The sequence below is a fragment of the Anabas testudineus genome, chromosome 6, assembly GCF_900324465.2.
Source record: "Anabas testudineus chromosome 6, fAnaTes1.2, whole genome shotgun sequence".
NCBI lineage: Eukaryota > Metazoa > Chordata > Actinopteri > Anabantiformes > Anabantidae > Anabas > Anabas testudineus.
Window position 1 is genome coordinate 22024537 of NC_046615.1, and position 13414 is coordinate 22037950.

The window sequence follows — 13414 nt, forward strand, 5'->3', positions numbered from 1 at the left end:
AAAAGTATGTAGACACATGGACGTTACAGACATTTGAGGTAGTCATCTGCTGTTAAAACATTCTTCACTCTTCTGGTTTCAGGCTTTCCATCAGGTTTTGGATTCGGCCTGCAGGGATTTCTCCCATTCAGCCTCGAGCCACAAATGAGGTCTGGCTCAGAGCTGTCATTCAAGATCATCGCATGGATTGAGGTCAGGGCTCAGTGCAGGCCAGTCAACTTTCACAAACACCATCTCATTGTAAAGTTTTCTCGAACTGCGGTGTGTGTTTCATTTCCTTTAATTGTAGCTTAACCCAAACTAAAAAGAAAAAAGGAACAGACCTAAACCAGTGTAAACAGGGGTGTTTACATACTTTGGGCCATTTATTGTCTAAAACCACAAATAAAACTCGAGACGCTATCAGTTTTAGAAGCAAAGCTTGGTGACGTCAAATCATTTATGTAAACATTTGAAATTATACAAAAGTATAAAACTCTTTATTCAGAATGTCTTTCACATGAATGAATATGATATTGGATTAAAATTGATTTATGAATGTGAAACGTCACTAATGTTGTCGCTGGTAAAGGTGGCGCTCGTTATAACCAGTATGTGTAGAGGTGGTAAATTCATGGCTGTAAATGGTACTATACTCTGAAGTACTTGAAGTACCTCAAAGTTTAGTGTTTGATGTCAATGTAGTAGAAATTAACATATACATTTTTACTAACCAGAAATAGTTTTAGAAATTAAAAGCATTTTACGTCGTAATTTAGTGTTTTACAATAGAAAAAAACAAAAACAAAAGGCCAATGGAGTTTTTTTAGCAGTGTGATTTTTAATGTTTGTGCTTCAAAGACAATTCTTTAAACCTCAAACAGCTATTGTACAGATCCAAATCATAGGTCAACTAAAATCTCTCCTGTACATATGTATAGATATATTTATTTATATATATTTATATATAATATATAAACAATGTCTGCTTAAAATAAAAACGTACAAAGAACACAGTGATAGAAAGCAAAAAGAAAGTGGGGAACACCGTAGGGCTCAGTCGGGGGTAAACTGAACATGACTCAATGATTGGCATTTAAAATATTTATTATGGCTTACAGTTGACAGAGGACATCCTGTGTTTATACAGTTCTATTACTTATTGCCACATCCCATTCACTTTTAAACAAGTGAAGGGTTCAGAACCAAACTCATTTTACAAACACTATGTACAAGTTTCTTTTTTGTTGTTTTTTTCAGCAGTTTTGCCTCAAGGTTTCATCACTGTACAAGCATCATACCACATACACCAATCTATAAAGCATTTAAACATCCTAATTCTTATTTACAAATATATTTGGTAAAACCCTGATTAATTTTAACAGTATTTAAACCTACCTTGCAACTATTCAAAGATAACACTTGAATATCTCAAAATACTTAATAGCAAAAAACGACAAAAGAAAAATAAAAACCTGTTCGTCTCGTTCTTTGATCCAAAACACTTTTCACTAAAAGATAAAACCTGTTTAAGTACCTTCGGTTACTCTTTAGTGGCCTTATACCAGTAGGAGAAGTACAGTATTTCACTTCAAGTACACAAAAAATACTGAGCCAGGACTGTGTTGAGGCAGTTTCCACCAGTCAAATACTTTGTCCGCTCTAGTTTCAGTTGCGTACCGAAGACTGTCCCATAATATGCAGGAAGAGACACTGGAATAAGGCAACAGTGAAGTAACCTGCTGCATTACCTTCTGTTGTTTTTCTCATGTCATACCAAACCCTCTTTTTATTTTTTTTAACCCCCCAAAATACGTCAAATACTGTAATAGAATAAAACTATGGTCCCCAAGTACACAACTGTAGTACAGTGTAACAAGTACAGATAACAAGTACAAATACTAAAAGTCAAAGGTCGTCAGGTACCTAGTCTTTACATCATGGAGGGAGGTTCACAGCGGAATTATGGGGAGGAGAGGGGAGGAAGATGTCTACTTGTTACTTTCATGCAGGTCTCTGTGGAGGATCCAGATGTCCCCGTGTGATTGGTTGTCAATGTTGCGGTAGTAGTTGTTGTTGCTGCTGTTGGTTGGAGGCTGCTTTTTTCTGCTGCTGGCGGTTCTGCTGCGGCTGGGGGGCGTCTGGGGTTGGATTGGGCTGCTGCTGCTGCTGCAGATGTTGTTGTTGTTGTTGTTATGGTTGCTGCTGGTGGCAACGAGAGAGGCGCGTGTCTGCTGCCCCCTGCTGCTCGGGATGGGGAGCTGTGATTTAGCGCGAGGGCCCGAACGCCGATCGCTTATCTGGAAGGCTGCTTGGCTGGAGCTGCGGCTGGACTGATGGACGACAATCTGCAGCAAGAAATGGAGAGTTTGGTGAGTTCTTTTTTTTTTCTGTCATAATACACAGTTGAACATCATATTTTGAGGGATTCTCTTCCAATTTGGCACAGATGTCCAGCTGGACTCAAGCATGTACTGATTAGATTTTACATTTACATTTACATTTAGTCATTTAGCAGACGCTTTTATCCAAAGCGACTTACAAGTCATTACAAGGTACAAAGGTAGGCAGGGTGAGCGTGAGGAGGTCTTGCCTAAGGACCCCTACTGGTGTTAGGCCACAGCTGGGATTCAAACCCCAGTCTCCCACATGGGAGGCGGTGATGTTACCACTACACTAACCAGCCGATTTTCAGAGATTAAGAACATTGTCACCTCATGTCCGTCCATTCATGACAGTTACATGATATCACAGGGAGGCCTTAAAAGAAAGTCAACTACACCAACCTGCTGCCAAAACCTAATCAGCTCATCCTTCACTCCAAGTAAATATTATTTCAAAAACATGGACTTGGACTCAAGACGTACGAGCCGACGGACAGGACAGAGAAATATTCCTTAGACTGACTTATTTTGACTTCTACGGGCCTTTTAGTTTTTGTTTGACTTTGTAGTTATTATTATAATTATTACGTCCGCCTAGACTATAAAAAAGTATCTTAAATCTACAGTGAAAGTCATATTTAGTTAAGTCATCAACACAAAATAAATGTGAATGAGAAATGTGTGTAGGGCCAGACGATATGGGGAAATAGAAATCCTATCAATAGATATCAAATCACTATTTCTGACTTTAAAAGTTACTTTACAAGCATTAAGTGACAAGTTTACTTCAGTCCTTAGATTAAGAAATGCTAACTAATCAAAATGCAAATGACTCATTTGTTAGACTGAACAGTTCTGTCACTGACATGAAAACAATGAGAACTATTATATGTCAAGTAAGGCGTAGAGTCGGAGTTAACCTGCACTAATGACACAGTGTACAACACTACAGTCCTCAAACTGCTAATACTGGACAAATTCACTGCTTTAATTATATGTGAGGTAACAAACACGCAGGAGACACATGATTAAAAGATGTACAAAACAACACATTTTACAGTTTGAGTCACCAGGTTGTGGTTTGGTCAGGTCACCCCTTGGAGAGAACAAGAAAGTAAAAGAAAAAGGTAGATGCAGTGTTGTGTGTCTGTCACAGTTTGAGCATTTATTACACTTGTCAAATTTAGGATTCCAGAATTTGAAATGCGGGGCCCGCTCCTCTGATTGTTCAGAGGTGTTAAAGAGTGACACCTCTTACCTCATGTAGACAATCTTTGGCTACATACAGGTGTTGTACTGATGATTGTTTCCCCACCAACACACAAACCGACAACAACACATTTATTCCATCATCAGTTTAACTAGTGAATATTAAGTTAGTTAGCGACGGCTGATCTGAGCTGCTGTTTGACTTTTTCCGCCACAAACACGTAACCTACAGGTTACAGGTAACTGATTCTGTAGTTAACAGATCACATAGCATCGTGTATATATATATACTGCCAGCAATGTGTATTTTGAGTGGCACATTCCTTCAGTATGCCCAGGTGTTCTGTATTGTGTCAGCTGTGTTCTGTCATTTGTTCCTTCATTTTAATTAATTTTGACACTAAGCTATCGTTCTGTTTTTTTTTGGTCCACCTCACCGTCTGCGGTTGCTGCTGGACGGTGGTTTCCTGCTGGGCCTCATGACGAGGAGATGCCTCACCAGGACAGCTGGAGAACGGGATCAAGTCGTCCTTGGCCTGAGAGATCTGTGGGAGATAAACAAGAGCAAATGTTAAGAAGCAGATAAAACCTGGACTGAAGGTGAGTAACAACATACACCTTAATCAACGTTTGGCTGCATTCTGAGTATTCTGTTAGTGTACAGGAGAACAGGCGAGGACTGTCATTACTACCAGCTAAATTGTAGGGTGGGATGAGGTGTTATCAGCATGAGAGCCATGCATGTGAAGGTCTAAGATTAGGGAATTACTATTTAAGGGGCCATTGTCATACCAATAATTTAAAAACCAATCTGGCTCACTTACTGAAATATTTCTTTGAAGCTTCATCAAAAATATCTTTCATCAAACAAAATCTCAACCAAATGTCGCAGTAATTAAATAATCATACTGACCAATGATAGCTTATCTTTAAGATTCACACTCGGGAAGCTGTTTAACTAAACTGCACTAGTTTCTTGGTTTAGATTAGACTCTAAAGACTCCGGAGTCAAAGGTCATATTCAGGTGTAGACCTCACGTCACAAAACAGGAGCTAGTTGAAGCTAAATACCATTCCCAAGCTAGTGAAAAGCCCCAGACACACATAAGGTCTCTATATTTGGAGGATGACAGTGACAAATTAAACAGCCAGGAATGAGTCAAAACATATGATCTAAAAGTGGAGTGTTTGGGAACAGCAGTGTAATTAAGATCTGAGTGGCTTCTGAGGATGTTTATTTTGTATTTTGCAGGATGACAGACGCACACAGTGGGTCCATCTTAGCATTAGTTACAGTGTGTACACGTCACCTCTGCTGTACTGCTTATGTTAGTTTGACCAGATTTAAAATAAATCTATTTGTTTGCACTGATATTATCACGTAGAATAAATAGAAAAGTGCTGGGTTAGTCCATGATGACTTTATTGGATGATAACTGCAGCTTTAAAGTCCAAAAAAAATCCATATTTCAGCTTTATTTTTGGTCTCTACCAATTTCTAAGGGAGAGATCTCACTATAAGGCAAATTAATATCTGTAAATATGACAAAATTGTTTTGTTTTTGTCATGTTTATTGCATATTAAAGATTGCTTTATAACACTATTAGAGTCTAGATCTAATGGTGTTGTTGGAGTGTCAGTACCTTGCTGATGTCTGGTTCTGATCTGCTGGAACACATGGTCTGCAGCTCCCTGATCAAATCTGTCTCGTCATCAGAGAAGATGGACAGACCTACAGGTTCCCTGAAGAGACACACACGGTGAAATTACATTTACAGTAGTGTTTATCATTACAGTATGCTCACTGTTGCCGCCTGGGTTTTGTTTATTTGACTGAAACGGGCACAAATTTTATAACTGAGACAATTCTGCTCTCTGCTGGCTGCTTAAAATCTTCAAAGCAGGATCACTGCTACTGCTGATAATGATAATAATAATAGTCATAATCACTAGACAGAGCACAAACCTCTGGACTTTGCCATTGGAGAGGAAGCTGACATCAGTGCTTGACAGTGAACCTGCGATTACAAACACACGTGAACACATTTATAACTTAGAAGAGGTTCCCTAAACTAAAAAATTCACACTCAATTTTGATGAAATCTAACTGTGAAAATCATGTTTTTAATGCAGAGAGATTTCTGCCTCTCCAGTTTGATGAGGATCATGCAGCTTGTATCCCTGCTGTCAGCATCTATCGTACCCTCTCTGAAGGAACCGCCACAGCTCCAAGCAGGGCTTCCCTTCTTCCGGGGGCTGGTGTTGGATCGTCTCAACTTGCTGCTGTCCCGCCCCTTCCTGCCTCCTCCACCACCACTTCCTTTATAGGAGCCGATGGCCGACAGAGGGAAGGTCCCACCACGAAACTCCAGTAGGTACCTTTCCATTTCTGAGAAAGAAGATGAAGAAAATGTGTACAAATGTCTATATCTCTAGATTATCATCGTCATCTGTGACGCCCACACACCGTGTCTACTCAGAGGGCAGCCTACGAGAACAGCCTTGTTGACCAGGATGCTGAGTGCGGCTTTCACCACAGCCTGCTGCCCGGGACTCAGCCCACAGTTGCTAGGAGACTGTCGCTGCAATGATGGCGAAGAGGAGGCAGTGGTGGAAGCTGACGAGCGCTTGGCTGTTACCCGGGAGATGATGGCTTCTTCCACACGGGGGACGACTACAGCGTTCCAGAGCCGAGCCAGCCACCTGAAAACAGACACACCAGCATCGCAGTTAGACTCGGAGTAAATATCTCTTAAATCATCGTGTTCACTGAGGTGGTGTTTTACTGCATTCATATAATGTCAGGAAAAACACTCCTGACTCTGACCTGTGAGTGTTTGAATGTAGTTGGCCCTGGTTGGACTTTCTATTTTGTATTGATCCTTTTACAGAAATTCAAGACACACCAATGTGTGTTTCTGCTGTTGTAGGCAGCAGCAACACAGGATTCAGGATATTTGCACCAAGATGCTCTTTATAATAGCAGTAGCAGTAGCATTTGTAATAGGTACAAACGCAGTCTAAAATGATTGATTGATTGCATTAATAACACCTGGTGATTTTAATGTTTTGGTGAACAGGGGTCAGTGTGGCCAATCAGCACACAGCCCCACATGCAGCAAGTTGCAATGTTTCTAATTTGAATTTGTGATTCCAAATCTCCAACTTGGAATTGGATTTTCAGACTCAGTAAATGGTGATTACACTACACAACATACACAACAATATGAATGTGGCTTTTGTTACTGTGGGTTGGTTTGACAAAGTAGTAAGTTTTTTTATCTGAATGGCAATATTCAGTAAGTTTGTATGTTTTTTTTCCAATATTACTTCAGTAAAAATATTGTGGTAGGTGCACCTCTTATGAAGTCAGACTCACACAACAGCGCTGCCAGTAAAGGAGAGATATTAGCTTACAGATGTTTTTGACACTTTAGGATTATGGGAACCCACACACACTCTCACCTGACGACTGCCTGTGTGTTGTTGTGGACCACTGGGCACGACAGGAAGAGCTGCGGGCCCAACAAAGCTTCATGGGTCCCGAGACGGGACAGACAAGCATTGAGCTGCTGCCAAACCTGCGTCACCCACAGCACCGACTGCTCCATGACGCCATCAGGTGTCCAGACTCCAGTTCCCATCTGAAGAGGAGACAACAAGAAGAAGGAGGAGAAATTATGCATATTATAAATTATGCATTCTGAGAATTTATTTATTTAATTACTATTCCGGTTATTAAAACAATAACTACTGAGATAAGATGAAGCTTCTAGCAAGGTCATCACTCCATGTTAAGTAAGTAGCCACAAAGAAAGTTAATTTACTGCAGCAGCACTGACCACAGCATCCACCAACACTGACTCTGAATTCTTTCCATTTGGCAGCTGCATCTAAACTTCCCCACTGACCTTGTGAAGCAGTTTCCTGCGAAGGTGCCTTCCCAGAAGGCCGTGCAACGGCTCCTGGTCCCATCGAAGAGTCACCCAGCGGAAATGCTGCTGGAGGCGAAGCTCCGATCCCTGAAGCCGTGGCTTCGACAATGTAGCAATCAAGAAGCTGCCGTCGCAGAAATGGTGGGGACCTAAATGAAAGGAAAGGACGCTGATTACATTTCCATGATTATTAACATTTGGTGGTAATCTGGTATGGGAGGACAGGCAGACAGTGCAAAGCATATTTACTGCTTGGTTTACTGTCAACACTTAAACCAGGTATAAATTAAACACGTCCACATGCCAAACCACAGACACAAATAAATACTGAAATATATTAACACTGCTCTAAAGTTAAAAAAAAAAATCCTTAACCATTTTAATACTGTAGCGACTATTTTCAGGTACAGTGGGAAAGTTTCTACATACGGTGCCTGAAATTGTTAAAGGCTGAAAATTAATGACTGAAACTACAAAGAAACTGCCGCAGTTTTACTAATAGTTCTACAGAATAAAACAACAATCACATAACATTTAAACACCCAGTGGCCTTAATCTCTATATTTCATTACAGCTCCAGTTTCTTTGGACCCTGGCTGTAGTCGCACCGGTGTTCAAGAGCAGCGGTGAAGCAGCCCTGTTGTCCAGACTGTGGCAGAGGTCTCCCAGCAGGCCTGTCAGGGATGACGCCTTCTCCAGTCCTTCCAGCAGCACCACCACACAGTGACCAGTGGGACCAGGTGATACCCCGACCCTTAAACCCACAGCTGGAACCAGGAAACCTAAAAGCGGAAGAGGAGGGAAAGAATTTTTAATTATAACCCCACTAAAAGTAAAAGTGATTCAGTTACATGAGAACTCTCTTAATAACGGTTTTTGTCTCCCCCTAAAAATCACCAAGGCAACAAGAAAGTGGTTTAACAAGTTGGCCTGAATGGACAGACTCCAAACAACAGATGAGAAACATGGATGGACCCAAGAATGCTGAGGAATCTGGATTTAAGTCTCACAATTTAAACCTTGATTTAATATTCGTGTCGGTTCAGACAACTATGTGCTCCATGTCCCATAAATCTCACCGACCCTTTTGTGCAAGTCCTTGGAGTTTAAAAGTGTCCGATGGCATTTGGAGCCTGTCACAGCACCGTGCAGCCGTTTCTCAATAAGCGAATCTCCATTTAGTTTAACTCATGTACACATGAGAACAGGCATCACACAGTAAATCTAGAAAACCAGGTCTGCTGTTGATGTGAGATAGCTGGTTTCAACAGGAGGCAGTATTGGGCCAAGACATGCAGCCGCAAAGACAGGAGGAGGAAAAGAGTTCTGCAGTTTTACACAGAACAAGAGAAGCAACATCTGGCTCCAGAGCAGATCCAAGAACCAGTGAATTAGTGGTTATTTTGCTTTAATGATCAATTCTTGCTCATTGAACTATTGATCATTTTGCTGTTTTGCTGTAACCTGAGTGAGTCATTTATACCGTTTTTAATCTCTGTATGTGAGAGTATGTGTCTCTGTGCATGTTCTCACCACAGGTGATGAAAGTCTCCAGCAGCTGCTCTTTGGTCAGACTCTCCTCCACCTCCACCCTCACGACGTCACAGCAAAGCCCCCCCGCCTCTTGCTTGGACTGGCAGAGACGAGGGAGAAGGGGAGGGAGATGAGGGAAGAGACAGGAGAGAGGTAAGAAGGAAGCAGGTTGTCATGGAAACAAAGGAAATCTACTACTACTATGTGCTGAGAGAAATGGAGCAAGACGAGAATTTGAATGAGCACAAAGGGCTTTTCCAGGCTCAGCTCTGCTATCAAAGAGAACAGCTGAGATGCAGCAGCTGAAGACATTTTCCTTCATTTCTTTTAACGGTGATTCTGATTTTAACGTGCAGGTCGTTACAGGTTCATCAGTACTGGATGAGTTATCCCTGTTCCAGTCAAGCCCCTGACATTTCTATTTACTGCTGACCAGTTTCATCATGTTGCTCTGATATGATGCACAGCAGCGTGTTGCAGTTTGCATCAATTTGCAGTTTCTTTGCATCATGTGGAGCAACAGAGCCAAATCTAGCTTCGTTTCAAAAAAGGAACTAGCCCAGGTTTCCCAAAATGTCTTTTTCTTGCTCTGTGACGGTTCTACTGTTTGTCTCGTTCTAGATCAGTGACTCACCTTGATGCAGCAGGCAACCAGATTGGCGATGTACTCCTGACAGCTGCCCTCCAGCCCGTGAAAGATGAGGTTGCCATACTGTTCCACCTGGACACAGAAAGACAAAAGTGGATAAATAAAATGTGATGCTGTGAAGCTCCACTAACATAGAGCCATTCTGGAGCCGTCCTGACTTTAACCTTTGACATTTCTTTTAGCTGCATGTAACGCTGGCTTCTCTAAAGCTGCACTCTGTGGAAACCATTGTGGACATGAGTGTAAATCTAATCTGAGGAAAAAACATGAGCAGATGCATAAGGGAGGGATAATTTGGAGGCTTCAATAAAAAGAACCTTACATCTACCAACACTTCAGTGGTGATTTCGTTTTTTGTGCTTGATGCATCTTTAAAACTACAAATATTATTTATTATAATGATCAAAAGAAAACTGTATTTTGCCATTTTGACTCTGGGTCTTATCATCTAGAATAAAATACTCCAGCTTTCTGCAATGGATCAGACTCTGGATGGATCTGTTATTACAAGTCAGTGTAGATTAAAAACATTGACATTTACATTTAGTTATTTGGAAGATGCTTATATTCAAAGTGAGGATCATAGCAAATATCTAATTCTATCTGTCCGTGACGCTGCTTTTATCTACTGAGCATATACAACACTCATCATGTTGCCCTTTAGCACAGCCAGCAGGGGGCAGTGTAGCTGTTAAAAACAGAGCACTCTGATCCTGTGTCCATCACTACATCACTCTCTCCTCCTCCTCCACAAGTCTTTATCTGCAGTCTTCCAGCTTCTATCTGTGTTTTTCAACGTCTTACGATCCCTCACTCTCCTTTGTGTGTATATGTGAACGTGCACTTACAAGGCGGACATAGTTGTGCAGCAGCGGCAGGGAGAAGAGGGATTCCAGAGCCAACTCATCGAGACATGACTCAGACAGGCCTGTCAAAAAACACCACACACACACACAGTTCACACAAATTAATCCTGAAATCCGCTCCGATTTACACGCTGGGTGTCAGCAACCATAAGGCGCATGCAGCCACACAGAAGAACCTCAAGGTGCCCTTAGAATTAGACGGAGCAGAAATTGAACTTCAGCGACGTCATCTTTAAACAGCTGTTTGCCCTCAGGTGCTTCATACGGTATAGAGGATAAGTGAGAACTGGATATTTTAGTTTAATAAGACACAATTCATCGTTACTGTGGTTAATTAACGATCTTAAAGCTTCGCTCTTGATACTGAAAGTGGTTTCTGGAAATATAATTCCTTGTTTTCTAACTGTCACAGTTTAATGATCAACACACAGACACCGTCTCACACGCATCAAGACATTCATTGTTTTCTATGTAACATCACACACCAACATTAACGATAATGATCATCGTCGTCCATGATGAGCCAGTGTTCTGTTTCACAGCCTTCATGCACATCAACTCTCCAGACTAGCAGCCATTTTCCACCTACTCCACCCTCACTAGAGCCACTCTCTGCCCTCACGTGGACATTTGTAATTAGACTTAATGGCATTGTTTAATTTTACAGGTCTATAAATTTCTAGCAGCAACAACTGCGTAAACCTGTTTTCACTAATTATTATATTGAGTTTCTAACAAGTCGAACCTCGATCTTTCAGCCACATTCAGGTTCACACCTTGTTCTTTTTTTGTTAGTTTTTTTTTGGGACTGGGCCTTTTGCAACATGACCTTCACTCTGGACTGTCCTTGAATGCCTCACAACAACAACAACAGCTTATTCTACTCCAGTTAAACTGGATGGATTCAGAATTACAGATGTAATGTTACAACTGAGTCTCAATCATATTTCTCTAAGACATAAATGATTGATTAATGTCTGACAGCTTTTAGAACAGTGATGATTTCCATTTCTTTCTAAAGTCTGTGAATACTGTGAGTGAGAGACGTCCCCTGAAGGAAAAAGGTCACAGAGACCATGAGTAAGAAAATGAGTAAGACCGAGACGAAGGCGGAGACGGAGAAAGACGCAGGAGAGAAAATGGATTGATCGGGTGAAGAGGAGGCAGCTTGGCTGCTGCTCACCCTGATTTTCATTTTACCAGACTATCAGGCACTTGTTTTTATTTATTTATTTTTACCCCGACTTCCTGAGAAATACAGTAGATGAAGCAGTTTATTGAACAGAGGCAGAGAAAGATCATTCCACCAACCGTAGACACGACCGTCTACCGCTGCGTCTCGTCTATAATCGCTGACACTGTTTCTACGTCCAACAGAGTAAAACAAAGATGAACTTCATTGAGATGCTGCTGCTATATTTTATATCTATTCAACGTTACAGCACCACAAACCTCCAGTGGTTTATTATCATCAAAAACGTTGATTGATTATTTTATTGATCATTATTCTTTGTGAATAAAACTTTATTTTGTTTTTACACTAACAAACTGGAGACTCAGCGTCATTTGACCACTGACTGATCAGCTGCTGATTATTTATTATACAGTTTTCCCTGCCGTGTGGCTCAGTAGGCGGATCCTGCCACATCACTGCCCACACTGCAAATGCATCCAAACAGATTTGTGCGACCCTTTTATGCTCTGAATGGCATTTGTTATCAGTGATGGTGGCTCTGATTCTGGTGTTGGCTCAGTGCTGCTGAGTGAACACACACACACACACACACACACTCTCTGACTGCCAGTTCTGTACCTTTCAGGCGGATTGTGATGCACTGACTGAGAGGCTTCCTGACCAGGTCCCAGGGGGATAAAGGCAGCTCCTGACCTGGCAACCACTCTGTATCTCCTGGAAGAGAAAAGCAGAGACTGACATGAATTGGAATTGTAAAACTCCATCACACAAATTGTTCACATACTAGCACTAAGTGTAGCTGAGTTCAAATGTGACAAAGAGGCAGATACAGTAGAAAATACTATGAAATACCAACGGATGCTCTTTGTTTATTAAAGCAAAATAGAATACATACAGTTTATGCATAAAACATAAGGTGTGCATAAACTATATGAACCACAAGTTTAATTTATGCACCGTATCCTGCACAGTGTTGCATAAAGAACAGAAGAGAAGTGACGTTATGTTTGTCCATCTATTACATGAATGTGTTTATGTTTCCAAATCTGTAGTGTGGCTACTTCTCTTACAGGATCGAATTAAGGCGTAATGAGAATATATAGAAATACACAGAACACATACACGGCCACTCAGAAGAGTCAAATTATTGACATGAATCAATGGACCTTTTCTTCCCTGATGTCACAGACATATTCTAACGCATGGTTTGGACCCCACAGAGTCCAGACCTGAACCCCACTGAGACTCTTTGGGATGTACTGGAGAAGACTTTGTGCAGAGGAGCTGATGGTTGAGCTGGAGGCTCCGTGAGAATTAACTGAAACCTGCAGATTGAAGGGCGGCAGCTCTTTATTCAACACTAAAGTACTGGAAACTCTTTGTTTAATCACCAAGAGAATAAAAGAAAAAAGTTGAGGTTGTTCTCACTAATCTAACTTTAACAAATGTTTACTTTACACTGAACTTTTCTTTTTACAACCTAATTTTGCTCTTTGGTAAAAAGTAAACGTAGATCATCTGACGGTGACGCTGCAGTAATGTAGTAAACAAACTGTGTACCTGAGAAACGAGGGCAGCAAATAATTCATTATCATTATGGTGACGATTTGTCCACTTCATTCATTAATCAAACATTTCTACATTTCTAACATGGCAGCTTCTA

The 13414-nt window shown here is 41.1% G+C and overlaps 1 protein-coding gene and 2 long non-coding RNA genes across 3 annotated transcripts in view; 2 read left to right on the forward strand and 1 right to left on the reverse strand.

Annotated features, from left to right (window-relative positions):
• Positions 1-51: 51 nt before the first annotated feature.
• The window catches only part of cttnbp2 (cortactin binding protein 2), a 60417-nt gene continuing 47054 nt past the window's right edge, over positions 52-13414 (reverse strand). Inside the window, 13 exon segments of the mRNA XM_026364652.1 lie at positions 52-2327; positions 4010-4117; positions 5217-5316; positions 5540-5591; positions 5777-5962; positions 6041-6276; positions 7039-7217; positions 7485-7657; positions 8117-8290; positions 9042-9141; positions 9676-9762; positions 10539-10618; positions 12370-12465. Of these exon segments, the coding sequence (XP_026220437.1) occupies positions 1971-2327; positions 4010-4117; positions 5217-5316; positions 5540-5591; positions 5777-5962; positions 6041-6276; positions 7039-7217; positions 7485-7657; positions 8117-8290; positions 9042-9141; positions 9676-9762; positions 10539-10618; positions 12370-12465 (1928 nt within the window). The 3' untranslated portion in view covers positions 52-1970.
• LOC113165263 lies at positions 7213-8170 on the forward strand. The gene is made up of 3 exons (XR_003299105.1): positions 7213-7371; positions 7461-7649; positions 8083-8170. It is a non-coding gene; the product is annotated as an uncharacterized LOC113165263 (long non-coding RNA).
• On the forward strand, positions 9088-10023 carry LOC113165262. The gene is made up of 2 exons (XR_003299104.1): positions 9088-9194; positions 9663-10023. It is a non-coding gene; the product is annotated as an uncharacterized LOC113165262 (long non-coding RNA).